Genomic DNA, 27382 nt, shown 5'->3' on the forward strand with positions numbered 1-27382 from the left:
TTTTATGACATCATGAACGAGGAATGCAAGACAGAATTGTGCTTACACGAATGATATAACTCAATTATATAAACGTTATGATCTTGCCCATAAAACGTTTGAAGGGTGTTTGAAATTTAGGTTGGCATATGCTAGTAGAGTAGAAAAACTGTCAAATACAACAGATGGATTCACAAAGAATTCATTTGGTACATAAATATGTACATGAGCATGTTCATGTACTTTAAGATTCATTATTACTTAACTTATATTGATGTTATCAAACGAAATAGTTAAGTTGATAAAGATTTAAACGCTGCATTAACTGATCTTTGATTGAATTATACTAGAAACAATCTTTCTTCAAATATCTAAACCAAACTGTTTTTGTTTTCTTTTTATCTTTTTATTTTTTGTGGGTAATGAAGTTTGTGACTGCAAATTGCTGAAACAAGTGGAAAGATTACCGGAATGAAAAGTGGCTATGTAATGATAACAACCGAGAAAGGCATGAAGTTTTGATATCCTGTTATCCAATCTGAAAATGGTAAGGATAATTTTGGTCAACTGGGCCAAAAATAGATTTAAGCCATTTGAACCTGTACTGAACATGTCTTAAGGTCATCAATTAGCATAGATAAAACCGGCCTAGTGGTATATATAAGGGTAAATGATCAACTAGAAGTGTACTTGACCATTACTTACTGAAAAAGGTAAATATTCTTTATATTTAATACAAAATAACTACTATGGAACTGTATTTTGTGCAACTGTTATAAGTAAAAAATAAATGACAGAAAAGATAAAATAACTTGTATTAAAGTATTAAATTAGAGACAATTTCTACTAAATTTACTTGCCATTTGTAAAAGGTCACATGCACTTTCATAACTTTCTTAAATGATGATTGTTCAGCTTTATGGTATTTAAAAAAACTATGTCTTGAAATACTTATAAGCTCAATAAAGAAGAAAAAAGTTTATAATAATTCAAATATATGACACTGTTTAAAATGTTATATGAAAAAAGGAGAAATAAAAAAAAACAATTCGTAGAGAGGCAGACTACACCAGGACAAAAAAGGATAGAATTATGCATTATACAATTTCAGACAAACTGGAGTCCAATTTAACAAATGGTTATCAAACTTTATTGATTTGAACAGTTTTTTTGCTTTTAATTGTTAAAACCGACCCCGACTGACATTTGTCTTTAACTAGATTCGGTGAAGTTACCATACTGAAAACGGAATACTTTTGTTTTTATTCAATTCAACTTTCTTCAACAGTCACTATGAAGATCGCATTTGCCCTCTTGGTAATTTTACCTTTGGTATTTTCGATGCCAGAAAAGAGATTACTTCTTGGTAAGTTATTTCTTTAAAAACGTTAATCGTCATATGATTCATCAATCTGGCATCATATCAAATTGAAAGTAATGCTTACATTCATATTAATGTTCTACAAATGAATCCCATAACGAAATCTGAATGGTCCGATACATTTATATGTAAAATTTCTATCCATTTTTTGTTTTTTTGAAATCACAACCAGGACAGTTTCACAAACCAAAGTCTATAACTTTAATGTCCAGCAAAATCTATTGAATTCTTTGAATAATGTTTAATGACGCATTTTGGACACTGTAATTCTAGTTTTTTTAACATATTTTACCGACACAACGCATATTGATACAATTTTTTATATTGTAATACCTAAGTTATAGAGTTAACATAGAAACATCAACTTACGTAAATCTACGTTCGGTCAACACTGTTTTTATTAATAGCATAAAGCATAGTGACTATATTAAGTAACGTGTCTCACGTCTATTTAATTAATATCCCCCACAATTGTTATAGTGTTGAGTAGTATCGTTTATTAGTCCTAGCTCCTACCAAAATTTCACATCAATAGAATAGCATTCAAAATTAGTCAGTGATATAATCTAACAATACGTATTTTCAGTACTAGTTGTTCAAAATGTTTACATTTGTGTGCAATTTTATTGAATATAAGATAGTAATTGCTCTTCAGACAGATACAAAATAGATATATGAGTACATAGTATAATGTAAGGAGAATAAAAATGCAGAAAAATGAAACATAAACCAATCTATGTTGAAAGTAAGTTTTTGTTTGTTGATTTGCAGAGATACACGAAAAGAGAAAAAACGAAAAACAAAATCAGAATGAAAATGAACCCTTTTGTTTGGAGATTAGAACTATAAACCCTGTGACGATAGCATACACACACCGCCCCCTTTCCTACAGATATTATGTACAACGAAACAACAAACATTAATGTATATAAAAAATAGACCAAGAAGTGCACAAAACATAAATAAAATTATTCATTGAAAACCATTCACTGGTCTAGGAGGACTACGACCTCGTTCACACTTGGACATTTAGATCGATTTAAACTAGATCGGTTCACTTTAGATCGATTTAAACTAGATCGGTTCACTTTAGATCGATTTAAACTAGATCGGTTTACTTTAGATCGATTTAAACTAGAGATCGATTTAAGCCCAATGTGAACGCTTTGAATCGATCTTGAATCGGCGGTCTAAACTAAAACACCAAACGAAGTAGTTTAGTTTGAATCGATCTAAAGTGAACCGATCTAACTTTAAATGTGAACACAGAGACCGATCTAAACTAGTACGATTGAATCGAAAAAAAATGTATGGCGGAAAAAATTACACGTGTAATTTATTACAAAATGAACGACCAACATAAAAGGACTGAAAATTAACGAAAACTATACAAATAGCAGTATCAACATTTGAACTTGTAATTCAAGTGAAACAATTACTTCATCCATTATTTTTTTGCAAGTGTGTGTATCAACACATTAATTTGATTAAATGTTTCTATTTATACACAATTTTTACAAATCCCGGGTAAAGTAGGTCAGTTCGAATGCATTTTTACTTGTAGTGTGCACGCAGTGGTTCAGATTAGACCGCGGCCTTTAGACCGATAGAGATCGTTAGGATTAATGATAATATGAACATGATGAACGCTAACTGGTTTTATTAAGATCGATTCAAATTTAAATCTATTAAAAAAATGCTTGTGTGAACGGGGTCTTAGATGATATAATGTACGGAATAAAAGCGAGGGTATAAATAAAACCCGTACCAATCGAAAGATGCATTGCAACCCAAATATATCACAATTCCTGGTTAAAATGCAATGATAATTTTTTAAAATAAACAATTAAAGGTTTATGAAAAGCAATAATACCAGAAAATACTCATTTTGGGCTCTAATTCTTTCGATCCCAACATTAATTATTACTTGGAAAAATGAAAATAACAAAAAAAAAGAAGATTAAAACAAAGGATACATTAATATTGGCGTTAAGATCAAAACGGTATTTTATATGAAAACGAGGAACTGTGAAATGGTTGCTGATTCGACTACCAATCAAAGATTAAAGCATTGAAAGTACCAGTTGTCACATTCACAGGTGAACGGACTTTTATTTTTCACAATCGGAAAAATCAACTGCTGTTTAGGTTTTGATATAAACTTTCAATTGCTTTTCGTATTTAAAGTTTGTTTTCAGTTTTAAAGTAGATCAAGTATCTAAATTAAAACCGATCAATTTTTTTTTTAATAAATTGCCAAAATGTAGTTTATGTCATGTTTTTTACAAAAATATAATACAAAGCATGGGTCTAGGGGAATTTTTCAAGCTACAGGTTGTGAAAAATTACCAGGTTGTGTTAGAATATACACGACAAACCCACTTTTGTGTGAAAGACATAAAACTAAACAATAAAATTTTACGATAAAAATTGAGAAGATAGCTCTGTCAATGTGCTTTCTGAAAATAAAAATAATACTTAGGGTCACGGGACTCGTTTTCCTGCTACAAAACAAATTATTTCTTTGTAAAAGTTATCTGACTTGTCTTCCCTAATATTACACATGCTTTTCTTCATTTAGATGTAAGTCTTACAGATAAAATACCTTTTCTCTCAAAATTTGAATATCTTATTAAAGATCTAGGCCATTTGTGTTCTACAATTTTACAATCCATGGTGGCAGAATATACCCGATCTACCTTAATCATTGTATTGTACAGTTGTTGTTGTCTTATAATAAGCTGTCACTTGTACATGAGTTTTTATTCATATTCTGCAAGTATCACGTCATTTGTACGTATACAAGTGACAATGCATCATAATGAAGGGTAATATGAATATTATTTTTTCAGATACTTTGTTAAAAGGAGATGAACTGAAAACTTTAGTTGATGGAATAGTTGGAACACTGGGTTCAGATGCCAGTGAACAGGCATGCGAAACAGAATGCCACACACTCATCCAGCAAGATCATCTTCTTCAATTTGGATGTCCACTGATATGCAAAAGGTATTGTTTAACGTATAGAAGTACTTAAACTGTGACAGCAATTACCTATGAATGTGAATTCGGTAACCAAGCTAAAAAGGCCAACAGTAAAAATAAACAATCAAAAAAGTTAAACTAACAAGTAAAATCTATACAATGAATTATCATTTATATTGTTTTATATTTGACTGGGAAACATGAAAAACTAACATTAGTGTTTATCAAAAAGACATTTACCCTATTAATAAATTAGAACATAAGGGACTGTGTAATTTTGTTTTTGCAAAGAGAAATATTTTGTTCATAATGGCGATTGTTTGAACATTATTTCTACACTTTATTCATATATAAAGATAAGAAGATGTGGAATGATTGTCAATGAGACAACTGTCTACCAGTGACCAAACGACATAGAAATTAACAACTATAGGTCACCGTAAGGCCTTCAACAATGAGCAAAACCCATACCGCATGGTAAGGCACATACAGAATGTGGCGAGGTTTAACATTTTTTTTGCGACAAAACACATCGGTATTCTGTACTTGTATTCAGATTCTTTTCTTTCTTCTCCAAATCTGAATATATCAAGACTTTATGTCACTTGAAATCAACAATATCTGAAGTAGAGTAGAGGAATATAAATATAAGTCTGAAATTAACGTTTTTTAAAAGTTTTAAATTTTAAAAGAAACTTGTATTCTAAATCAAACTTAGACATAAAATTTCAGCATGACTCATACTTTTCCTTATTGACTACGAATTTGCAATATTTTGTATTGATTTTTTAAAACCATAATCATTTTTGTGATTAAATGTTGAAAATAATTAAATTCTGTTAATGAAGAGTACAGTTCTCTCATACATTTTATGTTTTTATTTTTCCTTCGCGATTTTCTATTTGAAAAAAGTTAGCTGATCGTGGTAAAATGTATTGAATAAAGATCAGTTTAAGCGTTGAGACCGTCGCATTCGACTGACATAGGTAACTCGAGCAATTACCTGTATCACTGTTTTGTTTATCTTGTAAAGAACTTTAAAATTTTATTTGTTCTACACCAATATTTCAGACTGATATAAACAAACAGAGTTCAAATAGTTTAACAAAGGTGTTGGTTTTGAGGGGGGAAATATGTAGTTTAAGTAAATCTCATACCTATCATTGGAAATGCTCTTTCCACTTGAAATAATGATTTTTTTGAGATAATATACTTGACTTATTCTTTTGTAGTCTCCAGAGCTTAGCTCATCGATTTGGACACGTCACAGCAGCACCATAAAAAATTATCAACTTTTTTGCAATAAATTGTTATTCAGTTTTAGCTCATGTTATTATTCAGTCATTCTATACGCATGTGATATAACTGAAAAAAAGGATAGATACTCGAAAACAAAACATTCACAGATTATTCAACGGTCTACATGGACAGCTATTACCGGAGTCACAGCACTGAAGAAGGACAGAGACATTAAGTATGTGGCAGGGTTTTTCTCATACGTGTGATAGCTTATAATCCTCTCCATAAGAGAGTATGATGTTACACCAAGTCAATGCTGCATACAGGTATAAAACCACTAATTCATAGCCCCATTGATTTCTATGTTAAATTCTGCAATTTCAAGCATAAATGGCTACTTTGTCTTAAGTTCAAATTAAGTGGCAGTTATTTCATGTCAAAACTGTACCTTATGCTGACTTGTGCTGAAAAAATCAACATACCTTTAATTGCATATTAGAGCGTACTGGTTCCCGGAAGTTTGATAGTACAGAAACAGGAACTTCTGATCTGAACAACAGGCCAAATGAGCCCTCCTGTCAAAATTTCATATACTTCTTTATTATTCAAATAAAACTTTCAATTAGGGTTCTACAGTGATCCCAAGTCCCAAATCTTTCATTTGATACTAAAACTACCCAAATATTCCCACTATTGACAAAGATACAGCTATGCGTAGGAACTATTTTGTTTAAAATATGTACTACTTTCTTGTATGTTCTTTCCGACCGGGCCTGAATTAGTGGTTCTATACCTACACAAAAAACAATCAATCATAATGAAAATAAATCATCAGAAAAAATAAAATCTGCCAAATAATATAAAGACTAGTGAAACACAAACTCTTACTGAAAAGCATTCATCCAAGCCTTTATTTTATTTATTTCAATTTATATCAGATATTAATTTTATTGTTATAATTGTAAGTAAATCTTACTGAGAAACAAATCTGTTGATCGTAACTGGGGAAATTTTACAGAAATAGTTATGTGCTCCGAACAAAGATACAATATACGTTTATAAATTTTGAGTTTTTAGAAAATTGTATCAATTGGGAGAAACATGCTTCGTATGAAAGTGATCCTAGAGTGTTGATTCATAAAAAAGGATTCCTCAATGAACAAAAATAATATACATGTCGTAAAACTAAGTTCTAACCCAACCTTCACTGTCTAGTTGGGGGCCTCGTTGGCCGAGTGATCTTAGTAGTTCAATTACTGCATGTAACATTAGTCTGTCAACGATGTAGTTGTGAGTTCGAACCCTGCACGTGGCAGGTGTACTTCAATCTTAATTGACTGTGTGAATCTATATACGATCCAGGTAAACTTATCAACCTTTTGAATAAACTTATTCTAAAAGGTTACTAATTCAACACTGTAATTAGAACTTTGAATATTGTTTTTATTTGTATATTGATTTTGTTATTTGTAGATTAAAACCATACTAAATAGTATTGTTATACACATATACCCTTCCATGGTACTACAATCTGTCGATTCCTATATTTTGGCATTGTACGAGGTCATGTTTTTCTCTAGCTGTTAATGACGTCTTTACACTAAATCCGTTGGTTCATGTCTTTCATATTTGTTTTCCCTAAATTGTTTTGTTATAAATTAGACCGTTAGTTTTCTCAATTGAATTGTTTCACATTTTTCATGTTCGGGCCTTTTATAACCGACTATACGGTATGGGATTTTCTCATTGTTGAAGGCCTTACGGTTGACTATAATTGCTTGGATCCACTTCATGCAATTAGTGAAATAAACGCCTAACGCCAGCCTCTTTAATGCCTTTGGGAATGCTGCACTTGTATAAAATCTTTTACATACAATTAACAAAACAAGTCAGCAAGGAGAGAAATACAGACATTTTCCATAGGAGTATCGACGGTCCATTGAAAAACAAGTTCACATAACATAAAAAATAGAATGCTTATAACAAATGTATTTATCAACCATCTTGATGATGTCATTTTCAGCAACTGTTCACAATCAAGAATCAAGCTTACTCAAAATTATTATTTACGTTGAACATCCGTTTTTTAACAAACGAAATATAAAGAACATGTTTAATATCTAATATTTGGTTTCGTGAATGTTCTTTTTGCTCTAAGTTGAGTCTCTAGTGTTGTTTATATGTATAAATATCCGTTTAGTTGCAGTCGTCTTTAACATGCTATTTTTGTTTTAATTTTTTAATATTCTTGTTGTCGTAACCACTTCGGTTATTTTTTTATGCCAATGATCTTGCATATTTTAAACCATTTGTTTATATTTTCCTTATCTAAGATATACTATTTGAAGAAAGAAGAAGTGAACCTATATACACTTTTATACGGAGTAAATCAAGCAATATATGAACTTTAGAATTTTTACAAAATGATATTGAAGTTCGTAGACTAAAATGATCAATCGTAATGAATTAATTTTACTTCTAAAGTTTATTTGAGTTAGTATATTTATATACTAGAGGCTCTTAAAAGCATGCGTCGCTCTCCTAGGTATATGTGCATCTTCAACAATTGGCAGAAAAAAAAAACAAAAAAAAACAAAACAAAACAAACGATTAAAAAATCGTCAAAGTGTGAAAGCGTCGATCTTTATATCGTTGTTTTGTTTATTGTTTACATAAATAAATGGGTTAAAATTAAAATGACTTTCAAGGAACCAGTTTAATTAATCTGAGTCAATCCAGTAGCTAATATTGATGATGATGAGGGGGATATTTTTATAACTCAAAATACTTTATCAATGATCAGGACATTGAACTTGATATAAACCAAATTTAAAGAGCAGATTAGTTCTTACATAAAGTTTCAATTATAGAAGCATCCTTTATTGAAATGCATTTTCAAGAAAAACATGATTACACTTCACTAAATCAGTGTTTTTTCCCCTTCTTTTTTTAAAGATGCATGGGTATAATTCAACGTCATTGCTCACAAATTGTTTTTGTGAAATGTTTGAAAAGCAGCTTAAACAAAAGCGTCTAAAAAACGGACATAAACATGTATGGAATTTTTTATTGTAGTTTTGTTGAGAAGGATTCTTTTATTTTATTACAAACTTATGTGGAGCAGGATCTGCTTACCCTTCCGATGCATCTGAGATCACCCACAGTTTTTGTTGGGGTTCGTGTTGCTCAGTCTTTGGATTTTTTATGTTGTGTTTTGTGTACTGTTGTTTGTCTGTTTGTCTTTTATTTTTTTTAACCATGGTGTTGTCAGTTTTTTTTCGACTTTCGAGTTTGAAAGTCCCTTTTTTTCCCTTTTATGATAGCAAGGGGTTATTATATATTTCTTGTCTGTTTGTCCGTCCGTTCATCCGTCCCGTTCTAATCTTAAAACTTTTAGAATTACATATACAAAATAAGGATTTTACCTAAATTAAGTCGTTTTCTGAACATGGAAATGTGATAATGTCAGGGGACACACATGTACATGTATGCGTATCTTCAATATTTATAACCGCCTCTGTGGTTCTGTAGTAGCTTGCTCGCCTCGGGTGCGGGAGGTCCTGGGTTCGATACTCGGCTGGTTCAAATCAAAGATTGGCTGCATCTCTGCTAAGCACGCGATATATGGTATAGTAGTAAGTTACAGCAAAATTTATGGTCCGGAGTCAGAATTATGTGTCCGGGTAGAGTGTCATGTCATCCTGTGGACTTTGTGAACTAGCATGTTAAAAATTTGTACCAGCGTGAAGGTTTAGTACAAAGTCGGGTTCATATTCATTTTCTCGTCCTGAATATGCATATTCAAACTACATATGCAAAGAACACTTATTGTCCAACATCCTGTTGATACTTTTAGTTTAGCGTTGCGCAAAATCGTGATCTTCTACACTGCATTGGGAATAAAAACACCGAAAAGGAAAATATTAGCGTGCGCTTGGACTGCATTGTGCATCGAAATCAAATCATCTTATTTTTTTCTATGTTTCTGACTTATGACACATGCATTACAATGATTTATGCAGTGAAACTCTGAGACCACTCTGCCACCTAGACTGAACTAAAAAATCAGCGTTCGGTGGCCTAGTGTTACCTTTCCTCGCCAGTAGAGTATGATTTTTTTAATTCAGTCTAGGTGGCCGCGTGGTCTAGAGAACTGGACACAGTGCAGGCTGTATTGTCTCGATATCTTAATAGCATGAGTTCGAATCCCGGAGAGGGAAGAACAAAAATTTGCTTTCGCAAATTTGCAGATTTAACATTGTTGTGCTGATGTTAAGACGTACTTATCATATAATTATATCTGTGACTGCATCGCACGATCCTTTATGATAGATAATTTAGCTAATCTGCAATCAATTCCATCTTCATGCCTAATGTATCATGTACTGTGTTACAACTCTAGATTCTACTGACGAGGAAAGGTAACACTAAGCCATCGAAAGCTGAATTGTTTTAGTTCAGTCTAGGTGGCCGAGTGGTCCAGAGCGCTGGACACAGTGCAGGCGGTGTTGTCTCGATATATTATTCATAGTCATTGTGAAACCGTTGTAATCGGTAAAATCTAAATCAAATAAATACCTTTGAAGAATCAATGGTCTTTCTGTATTAAGGCAAATACATTTTTGATATTAAGTTCAAATTTATAGTTAAAAGTTTTACAAAATCCCTGGCAATATTTATAAAGATCTTATATAAGATTCCTAACAGTTTCAGGAAATTTACAAAATCACTGAAACTGCTAGTGATTTAATAAAATCACTAATTTTTTTTCAAATCCCTGATTTAACAAATTTACTGTTAACCTAAACAAACTATTGCACTGAAAAACCCACAGCATATCGGCGATGAAACTTCTTTCCGCTTTTTTTTTTTTTTGTAAATTTCATCATACACAGTACATATTTTTTTGACAGAAAAAAAAGAAAAAAAAAGAAGGAGCTACATTTTCAAATAATACCTTAAAGAAATGACATGTGAAATCAAAAGCTCAAAAGACCGAAAGCTTGAAAATTGCCCCCCCCAACCCCCAACCCCCAACCCCCCAAAAAACCCTCCATAAAATAAACCTTATCAATAGAGGACAAACACAAACACTTAAATGTTATTTTTACCAACAACAGAAATTGAATGACCGTATTGAATATATTTTCACTAAATCTTGAAACAGAATAAATGTTACGAGGAAAGGGAACATTGACTTGGTTTACTTTTGATTAAATTTATACATCATTTTGTTTTGATAATAGAAAAACAAAGGATATGGGGTATCCATCCATGACACATAATCAGTACATGCACAGCAAAAAATTCAAAAAGCAGAGGAACAAGCTTTTATTGCTGTTCTTTGTTCTAAAATAGGCGGACGTCGTATTTGACTACTGAAATCAGAATATGATTGATATACTTGAAAATAGCCAGCTTAATGCTACTCGCATAGTCACTTCCTGTTACCATGTCTAATATACACGAATTGAAGACAAGGAATATTGGCTTCCCTTTCAGTCCTTCCCGTCAAAGTTGACTCTATTATCTTTCGTTTCGGCTCAAACGTATTCTCCGACGAGCAAAATAGCCTTTTATTGTGTGTGATACCGAATACATTATCAGAAGCTAACGTTTTATTCATTGATTGTAATGCTCCACCATTAAAAATACCTAAGTAATTTAGTCTCCCAAACTTCTATAAAGACTTATTGGTTTTGCTCAGTTCTTATTCTTCTTCTTCTTCTCCTTCTTCTTCTTCTTCTTCTTCTTCTTCTATGGGATTTTATCTTTTAAAATTTTAAAATTATTATAAATTGAAAACCGTTTGTTCTAATACCTTGTAAGTGGTCAAAATCCCCACCCCTAAACTATATATATTCTGGTTTGTCTTGCTAAGATGGTTTGAATGATATACAGGGTTAGTCACCAGGGGTCATCCTGACCCCCTGCCATTTGAGAAAGTTCTAATATCTTGTAAATGGTCGAGATCCCTACCCCTAAACCATATAGATTCTGGTTAGTCATGATAAAGCACATCAAATGAAATACAGGGTTAGTCCCAGGGGTCACCCCTACCCCCTGCCATTTAAGAAAGTTCTAATATCTTGTAAGTGGTCAAGATTCCCACCCCTAAACCATATATATGCTGGTTTGTCATGCTTAGATGGTTTGAATGATACACAGGGTTAGTCCCCAGGGGTCAACCCGACCCCCTGCCATTTGAGAAAGTTCTAATATCTTGTAAATGGTTGAGATCCCCACCCCTAAGCCATATATATTCTGGTTTGTCATGATAAAGCACATCAAATGAAATACAGGGTTAGTCCCCAGGGGTAACCCCACCACCTGCTATTTAAGAAAGTTCTAATACCTTGTAAGTGGTCAAGATCCCCACCCCTAGACCATATATATTCTGGTTTGTCATGCAAAGATGGTTTGAATGATATCCAGGGTGAGTCCCCAGGGGTCATCCCGACCCCCTACCATTTGAGAAAGTTCTTATATCTTGTAAATGGTCGAGATCCCCACCCCTAAACCATATGCATTCCTGTTCGTCATGTCTTGAACATTTGAATGACGTATAGGGTCAGTCCCCAGGGGTTCCCCCACCCCTATTTTCTAGTATCTTGTAAATGGTCGAGATCTGCACCTTAAACCATATATATGCTGGTTTGTCATTCAAAGATGGTTTGAATGATGTACAGGGTTAGTTCCCAGGGTTCATTTCGACCCCCTGCCCTTTGATGAAGTTCTAATATCTTGTAAATGGTCGAGATCCACATCCCTAAACCATATATATTCCTGTTCGTCATGTCTCGAACATTTGAATGACGTATAGGGTCAGTCATCAGGGGTCCCCCACCCCGAATGTTCTAGTATCTTGTAAATGGTCGAGATCCCCACCCCTAAACCATATATATTCTGGTTTGTCATGCAAAGATGGTTTGAATGATATCCAGGGTGAGTCCCCAGGGGTCATCCCGACCCCCTACCATTTGAGAAAGTTCTAATATCTTGTAAATGGTCGAGATCCCCACCCCGAAACCAAATGCATTCCTGTTCGTCATGTCTCGAACATTTGAATGACGTATAGGGTCAGTCGCCAGGGGTTCCCCCACCCCTATTTTCTAGTATCTTGTAAATGGTCGAGATCTGCACCTTAAACCATATATATGCTGGTTTGTCATTCAAAGATGGTTTGAATGATGTACAGGGTTAGTTCCCAGGGTTCATTTCGACCCCCTGCTATTTGATAAAGTTCTAATATCTTGTAAATGGTCGAGATCCACATCCCTAAACCATATATATTCCTGTTCGTCATGTCTCGAACATTTGAATGACGTATAGGGTCAGTCCCCAGGGGTCCCCCCCACTCCGAATGTTCTAGTATCTTGTAAATGGTCGAGATCCCCACCCCTAAACCATATACATTCTTGTTTGTCATGCGAAGAAAGTTTGAATTATATACAGGTTAGTCCCCAGGGGTCATCCCGACCGCCTGCCATTTGAGAAAGTTCTAATATCTTGTAAATGGTCGAGATCCCACCCCTTAACCATATGTATTCCTGTTCGTCATGTCTCGAACATTTGAATGACGTATATTGTCAGTCCCCAGGGGTTCCCCCTACCCCCAATGTTCTAGTATCTTGCAAATGGTCGAGATCCCCACCCCTAAACCATATATATTCTGGTTTGTCATGCGAAGATGATTTGAATGATATACAGGATTTGTCACCAGGGGTCATCCCGACCCCCTGCCATTTGATAAAGTTCTAATATCTTGTAAATGGTCGAGATCCCCACCCCTAAACCATATATATTCCTGTCCGTCGTATCTCAAACATTTGAGTGACGTATAGGGTCAGTCCCCAGGGGTTCCCCCACCCCCAATGTTCTAGTATCTTGTAAATGGTCGAGATCTCTACCCCTAAACCATATATATTCTAGTTGTCATGCGAAGATGATTTGAATGATATGCAGGGTTAGTCCTCAGGCATCACTAATGCATATAACTTTACTGGACCAAACCAATTTTCACTGGAATTTGCCCAATGTCAGGCGACCCTGGGAATTACGAATTACGGGAGCTTCGTTTGGGAGACTTCGTAACAGCATCCTGTTACAATCATTTCTTGTTCACATTGTATCCAATACAAGATAATTTCTTGTTATTTATTATTGTCCAGAACTTTTTTTTATATTTATATGTTTGTTGCAGAACGTGTCACTGCTTTGACCAAGTAAAAACATCAATTGTATTCCAGAAGGCAGATTTTTAAAAGTAATTTTGCTTGCTTCTGAATTCTAGATTTTTATTTCATGAATTAGTATTATATAAAGACAATATATATAGATAAAATCTGTGACCAAAAAGGTCACTAGGTGGGATCTGCCTCATATTAGTTATAAGAAGAAGAAAGACATACAACAACATTAGCAAGCAATGACAAAACATACGAGAAACAAAGGCAATAGTCAACGAAATATATACAGAAAAAGATTAACTATACAAACACAAGTAAAAAACGGAGATGAACTTAGGTTAATTAGGAAGGGTTTGTGGTTCCTGTTTTAATAGCGACATCTGTCGTTTTGCTGATACCAAGTGCAAAATCCTGTACCAAGATATGTTTGATTATAAGTCAAATTTTATGACATCATGAACGAGGAATGAAAAACAGAATTATGCTTAGACGAATGATATAACTCAATTGTATAAACGTTATGATCTTACCCATAAAACGTTTGAAGGGAGTTTGAAATTTAGGTTGGCATATGCTAGAAGAGTAGAAAAACTGTCAAATACAACAGATGGATTCACAAAGAATTCATTTGGTACATAAATATGTGCATGTACATGTTCCTGTACTTTAAGATTCATTACTCAACTTATATTGATGTTATCAAACGAAATGGTTAAGTTGTTAAAGATTTAAACGCTGCATTAACTGATCTTTGATTGAATTATAATAGAAACACTCTTTCTGCAAATAGCTAAACCAAACTGTATTTGTTTTCTTTTAAATTTTTCAGTCTTTTGAATAATGACGTTTGTGACTTCAAGTTGTCAAAACAAGTGGAAGGGTTACCGAAATCAAAAGAAGCTATGTAATGATAACCACCGAGAAAGGCATGAAGTATTGATATCCTGTTATCCAATCTGAAAATGGTCACGATAAATGGTCAACTGGGCCAAAAATAAATTTAAACCATTTGAACCTGTACTGGACATGTCTTAAGGTAAACAATTAGCATAGATAACACCAGCCTGGTGGTTTATATAAGGGTAAATGATCAACTAGAAGTGTACTTCACAATTACTTACTGAAAAAGGTAAATATTCTTCATATTTGATACAAAATATCAAACAACTATGGAACTGTATTTCGTGCATCAGTTATAAGTAAAAAAAAAATGGACGAAAAGATAGAACAACTTGCATTAAAGTATTGAAGTAGACAATTTCTCTTAAATTTATTTCATCGTTTATGTCAATTATAAAACGTCACATTTTTTTTTAAATGATGTTTGTTCGGCGTTATGGTATTTAAACAAAATATGTCTTGAAATACTTATAAGCTCAATAAATATGACACTGATTAAAATTTTATATAAAACAAAAGGAGAAATCAAAAACAATAATTCGTAGAGAGGCAGAAAACACCATGACAAAAAAGGATAGACTTATATATTATACATTTTCAGACAAACTGCTTATCAAACTTTATTAATATGAACATATCATAAAAATGCTTTTAATTATTAAAACCGACCGCGCATGACCTATTGTCTTTAACTAGATTTGGTGGAGTTACCATACTGAAAAGTGCATGTTTGTTTTTTAATGCATTATCATTCATCTTACTTCAACAGTCACTATGAAGATAGCATTTGCCCTCTTAGTAATTTTACCTATGGTATTTTCTATGCCAGAAAGGAGATTACTTCTTGGTAAGTTATTTCTTTATAACCGTCAATCGTTATATAGTACATCAATCAGACGTCATATTAAATTGAAATTAATGCTTAAATTCATATACGTTCTACAAATAAATCCCAGAACGAAATCTGAATGGTCCGAGTGATTTATATGTTGCATATCTATTCACCTTTTGTTTTTTTGAAATCACGACTCGGACAGTTTTACAAAAACATTATATCACTAGTAAATCGAACAAAATGTATTGAATTCTATGTATAATGTTTCATGACGCATTTTCGACACAATGATCCTAATTTTTTCCATATCTAACCAACAAAACGCGTATTTTTCCTATTTTTTATGTAGTTATACGTAAGTAATAGAGTTTAAACATAGAAACACCGATTTACGTATATGTGTGTTTGGTCAACACTGTTTTTTGTTAATTACAAAACGCATTGTGAAGTAGCGTGTCTCATTTCTATTTAATGAATTAACCCCCACAATTATTAAAATCTTGAGAAGTATCGTGTATTAGTCCTGACTCCAACCAAATTCCATTCCAATAGAATAGCATTCACAATTAGTCAGGGATATGATTCAACGATACGCATTTGTAGTGTACTAGTTTTTGTACATTTTTTGTCCGATTTTATTGAATATAATATAGAAAATTCTTCAGACAGATACAAAATTGCAATATGAGAACATAGAATAAAGTATGAAAAAAAGGAGTGCTACTGTTGCGACTGATATAATAAGCACCTCCTTTCCACTGCGATTGTTTTTGGTCTTTTAAGGCATGCCATGCAGAGAAAAACAATCTGACTAAACAAGAAAATAAAATAAAAATCTTACACTAAACAAATGGTGTTTCTCTTTTTTTATATTAAATAGTTCTATGCAGAAATCAAACAGCATGAAAATAGAAAATGAACCAACCTTTGTTGAAAGTAATTTTATTTTAAAAATCATTTAATCGAATTGAGAACTTCACTCAAGATAAAAATCATAAAACTTTCACAGAGCATCTAATAAAGGCAACAGTAGTATACTGCTGCTCCGCTGTTCAATAGTCATAAATCGAAAACAAATCCGGGCCACGAACCAAAACCGAGGGAAACTACGGAACAACAGAAATATTGAACTGCAACAAAAACAAACGCCAACATACATAGACACGGAATATTTGATAACAACTGCCATATTTCTGACTTGGTACAGGACATTTTAAGAAAAAATGGTGGGTTGAACCTTGTTTTATGGCTAGTCAAACCTCCCGCTTATATGGCAATGTTAAAAATACCGTTAAAATGACAATATTACGTGACAGGAATACAGTACAAATAAACGCAAGAACATTCAGGACAAAGAAATACATGATAAATAATATAATAGTACATAACAACAGAATAACAACAGACACCTCCCATGAACTCACGACAGTACACCATGACACCACAATAGAATTATAAATTTTGCGTCACACGAATGTATCAACGCCGGAAAAAGTGACGTTTTTTTTGTGACGTTTATTCTATCAAATTTAAATTTCGTAAACTAGAATATAAAATTTGAATTGAGTTTGTAATTGTGCTATTTTATGTATTTTCTAATCTTGACAAGAATATTAAAATGAAATAGTGTTTGTAATGGTGTAATTATTTGTATTTTCTAACCATGTCGGTTTTTCTTTTTTTTTCGGTTTTTCTTCTAAATCAAAATTGTGTATAAACAAAAAAATCCTGTGGAAATAGTTGCTTTAAACTAAAAATCATATAAATGAAATAGCTGATTAATTAATTTAATTTTTACATGCATATAGAAAATAAAAATAGAATTCAAACCCAAACGATAAGACATAAAACAATACCGAACCAGCCTTACAGAAGACAAATTATAACTAAATATATGAATGTTGGATGTATGAATACCGAGACACGACGTATAGCAATGCGAATTCACACTCAGCAAAATAGTCGTTTTTGGGAAAAGGTCAAGTTCGATACTTAGCAGACCAGACGACGTATATTTGTATGGAAAGCAATAAAACCAACAAAGACTCTGTTTAGGGTCTAATGCTTTCGATTCCAGTATCTATTATTATTTAAAAAAAAAATTAAAATAATAATAAAGATTAAAACTAAAGATACGTTTGAATTAATGTTAAGATCCAACCAGTATTTTTATATGAAAATAAGGAAATATGATATGGTTGCCGAATCGACTCAACAACAGAACAAAGCAGTGAAAGTACAAATTTTCACATCCACAAGTGAACGGCTTTTATTTTTCACAACCGAAGAAGCTGGCTTTAAGTTTTAATATTAACTTTACTTATTGTTTTTAATGTCTGTTTTTCAGTGTTAATCATTGTAATGTACAGTTGTTATCTTATTATAAGCTATAACTTATACTTGAGTTTTTTTTTATTTCTGCCATTATCTCGTTATTTGTACACATACAAGTGGCAATGCATCATACTGAAGGGTAATGTGAAAACATATTTTTTTTTCAGATAGTTTATTGCAAGGAGCTGAACTCAAAACTTTAGTTGATGGAATAGTTGGGCAATTGGGTTCAGATGCCAGTGAACAAGCATGCGAAAGTGAATGCCACACACTCATCCAACAAGATCATCTTCTTCAGTTTGGATGTCCACTTATATGCAAAAGGTATTGTTAAATGTATTGAAGTATTTAAACTGTGATAGAAAATTCATTGGAATGTAAATTTGGTAATCATACAAACTAAACGGGTCATTCATTCCAACGGGGGAAAAAACAACTAAAAACTATTAAGTAAAATCAATACGATGCAGTACTAATTATATTGCGATATTGTATATAGATATAGGAAGATGTGGTATGAGTGCCAATGAGACAATTCTCCATTCAAGTAACAATTTATAAAAGTAAACCATTATAGTACAAGGTACGGCCTTCAAAACGGAGCATTGGCTCACAACAAACAGCAAGCTACAAAGGGCCCCAAAAATTACTAGTGTAAAACCATTCAAACGGGAAAACCAATGGTCTAATGTATATAAAAACGATATAACTGGAAAGCATGAACAGCTATAAGTAGTGTTCACCAAAAAAACTTTTACTCCGTAAATGAATTAGAATATAAGGGACTGTTTTTTTAAGTTTCGTTCCAAAGAAAAATATTTTGTACATAATGGCAATTGTTTGAACGTTATTTTAGCACTTTATTTATATATAAAATTAAGATGTGGTATGATTGCTAATGCGACAACTCTCCAACAGAGACCGAACGACATAAAATTAACAACTATATGTCACCATGCAGCCTTCGATAACAAGTAATACCCATACCGTATGATAAGCTATAAAAGGTATCGAAATGACAAATGTTAAACAATTCAAACGAGTAAACTAACGGCCTAGTTTATATGTAAAACAAATAAACGAAAAATAAATATGATATACAGAAACAAACGACAACCACTAAATTAGTGGCTCCTGACTTAGGACAGACATAAGCAGAATGTGGCGGGGTTTGACATGTTTGTTGGCGCCAAAGCCTTACCCTTATGTATATAAAACTATTTACTAAAGGATTATATTGACTTCAACTTGTTATTGTGTAGGGAGAATAAAAGAAGATGTTTTAACTTAACAAAACACATCGGTATTCTGTCCTTGAATTCAGATTCTTTTCTTCCTTCTCCAAATCTGAATTTATCCAGAATTAATGTCACATGAATCAACAATATATCAGGCAGAGTAGAGGACTTCAGATTTAATTCTGAAGTTTACGTATTTCAAAAGTTTAAAAGGAAACGTGTATTTTGCAACAACTCATGCATGAAATTTTAGCATGACTAATGACTAAACGTTAGAAATAATTAAATTCTGTTCATGAATAATAAGAGAATAATTTTAATAAAATACATTAAATAAATATCAGTTTGCTCGTTGAGACCGTCGCATTGGACTGGTTTAGGTAACTCAATCAATTGATTGTATCAGTTATTTATGTTTATTTTTGGAAAGAATTTAAAAACTTATTTGTTCTACACCAATATTTCAAACAGATATAAACAAACACTATTCAAGTAGATTAACAAACGTGTTGTGTTTTTTTGTGTGTTGAAAATATGTAGTTTAAGTAAATCTTATACCTAGCATTGGGAATACCCTATCCTTTTGAATAATGATTGATATATTTTTTTTACTTATTCTTTTGCAGTCTCCAAAGCTTTGCTCATCGATTTGGACACCCCACAGCTGCACCCACAGCTGCACCATAAAAATTCTCAACTTGTTGCAATAAATTGATATTATGTGTTAGCTCATGTTATTATTCAGTCATTCTATACCTGTGTGATATAATTGCCTAAGAGATAAATTCACGAAACATTCACAGATCATCCAACGGTCTGCAAGGAACTCTCGCGGAATTGGCGAAGGACAGCGACATTAAGTTTGTGGCAGGGTTTTCTTATACTTGTGATATTTTAACACTCCCTTCACAAGAGTAAGTAATGTAACACCAAAATCAATGTGGCTCACACAAAAAACAACAAAATTAAATAAAAAATAAATCACCAGTCAAATGAAATCCTCCAAAATCTAAAATTACATCAAAATTAATGGAACACAAACTCTGACTGAAGAACATTAATCCAGCCTTTATTTTGTTAAATTAAATTTTATATATCGACTGTATTTGATTAGCAAATCGTCGTGTAGTCTTTTATATGTCCAATTTTGATAAAAATGGAGATATCTATATTTTTGATATGCCAAAAAAGTAAAATAACAGAAATACCGAACTCCGAGGAAAATTCAAAAATTCAAGTGCAATGGTATATATCCCTATACAACTATAATACAATACTACAAGTTTTTGTCAGAACTCCACTGTTCTATCTCCACATTACCATTGGCTTATTCATCTGGTTAGTTTACAGAAAAGTATTTTTATAGTGTTATGTCCCCCCCCGGGGGGGAGGGGGCGGGGGGGTTACTGACTATCCTTTCGGGTATAACTGTGCCGACAGCACTTGCCAAATCATACCCTGTTCTAACCAGAAAACATTGAAAAACATACTCTGTTCTATAGACCCGCTCAGAAAATGTATAACCTGTTCTAGACACGCTCAGAAAATGTATACCCTGTTCTAGACACGCTCAGAAAATGTATACCTTGTTCTAGACAGAGACCTATAATGTTCTAGACTAGTTCAGAAATATATACCCTGTCACCAAATAAATCACTGAAACACTAATCCCATTCTAATCTTTTTGAAATCCCAACTTTTATAACTGAAGTCAGATTTTAAAAAAGTGAAATTTGAATTCTTATTTTAGTTTAAGATCGCACTAAACCCCCGGACTTAAACATAAATATATAGAGTCATGGAAGAGGCAGACAAACGATTCATTGGTGAGCAACTAAAACTAAATATAGCAATCCTATTAAAATATAGGAACAGACAGACGCTCAATCGTAACTACTCGGCCATTCTCGCTACGCAGTACAATAACCGTTATTCTTCGTGCAACCAGAAAGGCAGAGTAGATCCGATTGGAACAATCTGAATCGGCATGGCAGCTGGTCCCGACCAGTTCAAGCAGGGACAGTCTATACTAACGTTAAAACAAAATAGAAATACGATAGTTTGGCATATTGTTAAACTGTTAAAGATGACAGTTGTTAAAATATGCACCGGGAATGATCCTGTTCTAATCCGTATAAAATAGATGCTGTTCTAGACCCGGGTTCTAGACTGTATCTTAAACAGTTAAATAAGCGATCCTGTTCTAGACAAATACTTTGTTTAAAAAAAGACCCTGTTCTCACCAGCAGGGCATGAAAAAGCGACCCTGTTCTAAGCAGCAGGACATGAAAAAGGGACCCTGTTCTAACCAGCAAGGCATGAAAAAACCGACCCTGTTTTGCGGCACACTCGTATCACTAAAAACATAGGAAGTAACCCCCTCCCCCACCCCCCACCCCCCGGGTGTCCCCACTATTTTTCTGGTATTTTTGCTATAAAATAATTGTTATGAAAATTATCTTAATTAGTAGTACTATGCTTAAATTGTTTGTATGGTTTAAACTCAATCAATGAGCAATTCTTAGCAAATCCAGCAGTCTAGAATTGGGGATATTACTGTTACGTCGCCACCACAGCGTGTATCTCCCGTCAGCGCAATGACCATTGATGAGACGACGACATATTAATGTGTATATATGTTAAATATATACCTCCAAAAGGGTTCGACCTTTTACTATAACTTTAACTGTTTTTGGCTTCACAGAGACATAAAACTAATAAAAGTTCACACCCTGTTTATTTCTGTATTAAGGCACAACATGAAACTATGCAGTTTTGGACAATAGTAATAAATTAGGGGGAGGGTAAGGTAACTCGCCATAAGGGGTAACTCGCCACCTTTTACATCTCTGTCATTTATTTATATTTGAGTTGTCTCTCTTTGTATAAAGTTGATTACGTCTGAACGTTACAACATCCGTCATTTACGTCATCGCGTCTCAGTCGTCATCAAGCTCATTTGAGTCAAGATATTGGAAGTGGAAACTTTTACAGGTAGGTGCATTTTATTCTTTGGAAAAATAGTAAGACAGAAAAATGCACCACATTTCAGCATATTTTGAAACCGCATATTTACTCCCTAGAATGTTGGAACGGTGTAGTTCCGGATTGATTATTGAAAGTTAAATACTCCGTTTTGGAAAATTGTGTCAAAACACAAAAACAGTGTAGGCACATGTCAAAAATAAGATTTATGGCAAGCTATGAAATTAAAATCTTACAATTTTTAATCTAATTTCACGTACTTATGGATCACAGTCTCAGATATTCCCGCAAAAAAGGGGGATGGCACCAATATCATATTTTTTCAACAAAATATATAATATTAAACACAAAAAAATTGCATAAATATAATTATATGGTTTGTATTTATTTAAATATGCAACATTCTAGTGCTGTGAGGTGAGATAATGTAGAAAACTTCATGCAACCGTGGTCATGATTTGCTGAAAGCTCCGCCTTTTTTGTGACTTGTGACGTCATGGTGTAATGGAAATCAATTATTTCAATGAGAACCAAATGTTTTACTTGCGTAAAAACGTAAAATAACTTCTATGTGATCAAATCAAGCGAAGTCTTCGACATCTACATTATATGATTGTAAACCTCAGGTGTGCCATTTCATATCGGTGAATACAGAAAACGTGCAAATACAAGAGGTGGCGAGTTACCCCATATGGATTGGGTTAGTCGCCACAGCAATATTCGTGTGTGTAATCAACTAGTTGACATCAAAGTGAATGCCAAAATGACTGATAAAAGTATATGTCTTTGATTTCATTATTCTTTATTTCATAATAAGATGTGTTAACACATATTTTACATTCAGAATATGTCGGCAAGTACGTGTAGATCTACTGACGGCCTAAGCTTGTCTGTTTTTTATTGTTTTTTTTACGGAGAACCTGTAGATAAATGTGTCAATTAACAACATACACTCACAGGGGTGTCACAACAAAACCCCCTGCTTTTGACAATAATTTTCCAAAAAAAAAACCAATAAAAAATCGCCAAAAAACAAAATTGAACAGACAGTATATTTATACACAGTTGTACCGATACTTACATGGTTTTCAAAACTAGTGACTAACCCAGCAAACACAAAAACATCTTTAAAATGTTTTTAAAATGTTGTGTCTAATGTCATGAAAATATCACAAAAAAACGTCAGAAAAACATTAAATGTATGGTAGAATATATATCGCTAAAACGTTTTCTAATATATTTTCTAAAATATTTGCATAATATAATTAAAATGTTGTAAAGAAATATCATGATAATGTGAAAAACAATGGCGTATAAAACATTTTGATAATCTTTTAAAAAATATTTTCTAGAAATATTTTCTGAACGTTTGAAAAATATCATGAACATCAAATAATGTTATAAAAATGTTTTTTGGATGTTTTCTTGCAAGTGAGACTGTGCCTAAAAAATGTTTTCAAAATGTTTTAAGAAGATGTTTTTGGTTGATATCTAGATCATATCAATAAAAAAATGTCTATACTTTTGATTGAGTTTCCTGCTTTTTTAAATAACAAATCATTAGTTAAATTAATTTATACACAGTGATTAATTCTATATACAAACAAGAATAAATCAGTTGTTTTGCTAAGCATATGAAATTCACAATTCAGAGTCTCTAAAAATCTAAAAACAAGAAGTATCTACAAATTTTGACACATCCAAAATGGCAGACACAACTCATCATGGTCAAGCCACTTACCAAATATGAAGTCATTCTGTTCATCAGCATTACTAATTAAAGTAATGAAAAATTTGAGAACATTCAACATTTTGAAATACAAAGTATAAGCAAACAGGAAACAGGTGCCAGATACAAAAATGTTCACACATCACAGTTCATCACTATCAAGCAGCTCATTAAATATGAACTCATCTTTATCAGCAGTTTTGGGAAAAACAGCACTTGATGAAAATATTTGTTGGACAAAATCCGACAAATATAGGTGGACAGACGACAGACAGTGCAAGAAAGCCCACTTTCCAACCACAATGGTATAATGTTTAGTTTTTCACTCTCAACTTTTATTACCTATCTTATACACATCATGCATATGTCAACCTGAACATGCATGACATATATGCCATTGGACATTATGCAAACATTATACACATTTTTAAGTTCAAGTTACATTGACTAAAACTTTTGTCCCAAATTCAGATTTTTCAATATAACTTCTCTTTCTAAACTAAAACGCTACACTTCTAATAGGGTTACATTTTAAGTCAATAATCATTGATAATTGGCTGAACAGATGAGAACAAAACACCATTTTACATCAACTATTTGATTTATTTAAGAATACATTGAAAATGTCAATCAATTGTCTTATTCAAAATCACTTGGAATGTCTTGTAGTGTCTTATATCTTTTTCTTGCTGTGCCATGCTTCTGAAAAAAAAAATTAATCTTACATTCATTTATGAACTTCTTGCACATTCCTTTATTATAGAACGATTCACTTTGCCTGAAGGATATACATCCACTCCCATTTAAAGTTTTGAAACAAATAACGATGATAGTCTGTCGGAAGGGGACGATAAATGGCTGACCGTGTTAAGAGAGAGCAATATGCCACGCTGAACTTCATTTAGTTATTAAAAAAAAACACATAAAAAACTTTAGACTAGATATGTGTCCAGTCCAGAGTCTTATTTCATTATACTCGTTGATTGTTGTCTATCATATTTTTTTTCTTTTATTGTTTTGTATAAATCAGGCTGTTGTTTTTCTTGTTTTTTTTAGTTTTAATTAAATGCATTGTATCATGTAAGGGCCTTTAAAAGCCCTGCTACATAATGTCATTAAACATCTTATTGTCCTTTTTAAGTGTTAAACTCTGTAGAGTGACATAGTTTATAACTTGTCATTTGTATCTAAGGGCATATGATACAGTCCTAGAAGTATACTATAGGCACATAACTTATCGAAGTGTTACGCATTGTTTTCGCAATGATGATTATAATATAACTTAACTTCCGAGAAACACATTAAATGAGTTGTTTATATGTATTTGAAATACTTCAAAGGAAAGCAAATATGTTTATGAAAGCACACTGTTGGACTAAAAGATTGATTTAAATAAACAACTTGTTTCTATTTTGTCACAAAAAAAATAATTTATTCAAATATCCAGATATCTTTTCTGTATTGTATGCCCTTAATCTTGAATGTAATGCATTGTTAATGCTAAATATTTGAATTAAATATGGAATAACAGTAATTCTGTATGAAAATCTTACTTCAAAAAAAAATTCTCCTGAAAGGTTGTAGACATTTCAAAGAACCTGTGCCACTTCCAAATTGTAAACCTGCATATTGAACTTGTCCTTTGTGGCTTTTCTTTTAGCTCCTGTTAAAAAATAAAAGATACATTGTATGTACATTGTGTGTATGAAGCAATAAATATAATTTTAAGCAACAGTTTATATTATCTTGCTTGTGCTGAAGTCTTACATAGTCTTTGTAATGTTCATTAAGCTGTTAAGGGAAATATAATTTACTGTTTTGCAAATACATACATACACTGATTTTACTAGAAAAAAAAAATCTCCATATTCAAATGGTGCTTATATTAGTGCTATTGTAACTTGTTTGTGTGCCTCGGAAACAAGGTATTGAGTCATGCTTATTGCAATAGTTGTTGTTGGTTTAAGTCTGTCAAATTTCTTTTTCATAATACATGTATGTATTTAATGTAGGCAGTTAGTTGTTTTGTTTCAATTGTGTTGAGAAAAATTTAACATTTGTTTGTCAAGGCTTCAAAGTGGACTATATGGCATTGGTTTTCTCAGTTTTGAAAGCCGTACAGTGACCTATAATTTCTTTTATCCAAGTCATTTAAATTCTGGTGGATAGCTGTCTCATACACCTTATCGCTATTTCAGTATTTGGAAATCTGTCCCGCTTGAACTTTTTACGTCAGCATACGTCATACAATAATACACCTTATCGCTATTCCCGCTTGACCCGAGAATCTATCCTGCTTGAACTTTTGACGTCAAACAACAATCACTTTTCCATTGTGGCATCAGATATTTTTTATGATGATGTCAAAATTTTAAGGGAACTTGTGACAGTTGTGTGATGTCCAGTAATGGCGGACAAAAATTATAGCGATAAGGTGTATTACTTTCAATTGTGGTGTCAAATATTTTCTAATATAACGTCAACATTTTACGGGAACTTTTGTGATGTCCATGGCCAGTAATGGCGGACAAATAGCGATAAGGTGTATTGGCAATCAAACACACAAGCCACATATCCTTATAATTTTTTTATATCAATGAACAAATTCATAATTGGTGGAGGTAGATGCTTGAACAGTGGCGGATTTAGGGGCCCGAACCCCTTATGGAGCTACTTATAAGATAAATGTATAGACTATTTACAAGTATCACTCCAAACGTTTGCTTGCCTTGGGCAGGGGCCCCCTTTTTTTCAAAACCTTGATCCGCACCTCCAGAAACATATGTAATTTGGTTCCGATTATGATTGAACACACACAATGAATGCACAAGTTTCATCTTAACAGATTAAGCATTCTTACCAAGTGAGTATATATCGCGTAACAAACAATTTTCTTGGCTCTCTTTGTTGATATCCTGTCTTCGTTTCGAAATTCAAATTTCAAAATCATTTCCGGTGATAAAACAAAAGTCGATTCCGGAAAAGGTCGGTTTTCCGTAAGGCATATAAACGATACGAAAATTGAACTTAGTACAGTTTCAGCTTTCATTTCTTAATTTCTAAAATATACACGAACGAAATGAATAAACATTAAAGAACGGTGATCGTTGATTAATACATTATTGCTTAATTTAATGTTGACTCTTTTGAATTTTAATATAAGAAGTAATAAAATCTGACTTCAAGGATCTTCAAGATATCAATTAAGGATTTCAACCATAGTATCTTGCTTGTCATCATATTGATGAAATGTAGTACTATATCTTATCCTGAAAAAAAAACGAGCTAATTCCACAAAACGTTGTTTGTGGGGTTTTGAATAAAGTTTAAATAAAATGTTATTTTTATATCCGTAAAATGTTGAATAAAATATCAGTAAGACTATTTAGTAATGTGTATGTCAGAATATTTTATAGAAAACAATTAGCTGATATTTTTCAGATGTTTTATGTAAAACATTTAAATTTTACGTTATAAAACATTTTATGCAAATAGCAAAACTATATTTTCTGTAAAACATTTTTTTGCAGAATGTTTTTTGGATATTTGGAAAATATTTACTCTAAATGTTGTTAAAATATAAAATAC

At 32.6% G+C, this 27382-nt stretch overlaps 1 protein-coding gene and 1 long non-coding RNA gene across 2 annotated transcripts; one reads left to right on the forward strand and one right to left on the reverse strand.

The window, feature by feature from the left end:
- Positions 1 to 668: 668 nt before the first annotated feature.
- LOC127727741 (uncharacterized) lies at positions 669 to 19807 on the forward strand. The gene is made up of 8 exons (XM_052234856.1): positions 669 to 692; positions 1268 to 1345; positions 4213 to 4369; positions 13788 to 13809; positions 14872 to 14902; positions 15443 to 15520; positions 18010 to 18166; positions 19707 to 19807. The coding sequence occupies exons 2-8, from the start codon at positions 1273 to 1275 to the stop codon at positions 19765 to 19767; spliced, it is 579 nt and encodes a 192-aa protein (XP_052090816.1). The 5' UTR covers positions 669 to 692; positions 1268 to 1272; the 3' UTR covers positions 19768 to 19807.
- Positions 19808 to 24322: 4515 nt separating this feature from the next.
- LOC127730646 (uncharacterized) lies at positions 24323 to 26826 on the reverse strand. The gene is made up of 3 exons (XR_007995208.1): positions 26655 to 26826; positions 25348 to 25457; positions 24323 to 24496 (listed from the first exon to the last, which is right to left on the reverse strand). It is a non-coding gene; the product is annotated as an uncharacterized LOC127730646 (long non-coding RNA).
- Between the last annotated feature and the right edge of the window lie 556 nt (positions 26827 to 27382).

Source organism: Mytilus californianus, unplaced genomic scaffold (assembly GCF_021869535.1).
Source record: "Mytilus californianus isolate M0D057914Y unplaced genomic scaffold, xbMytCali1.0.p SCAF_2, whole genome shotgun sequence".
Taxonomy (NCBI): domain Eukaryota; kingdom Metazoa; phylum Mollusca; class Bivalvia; order Mytilida; family Mytilidae; genus Mytilus; species Mytilus californianus.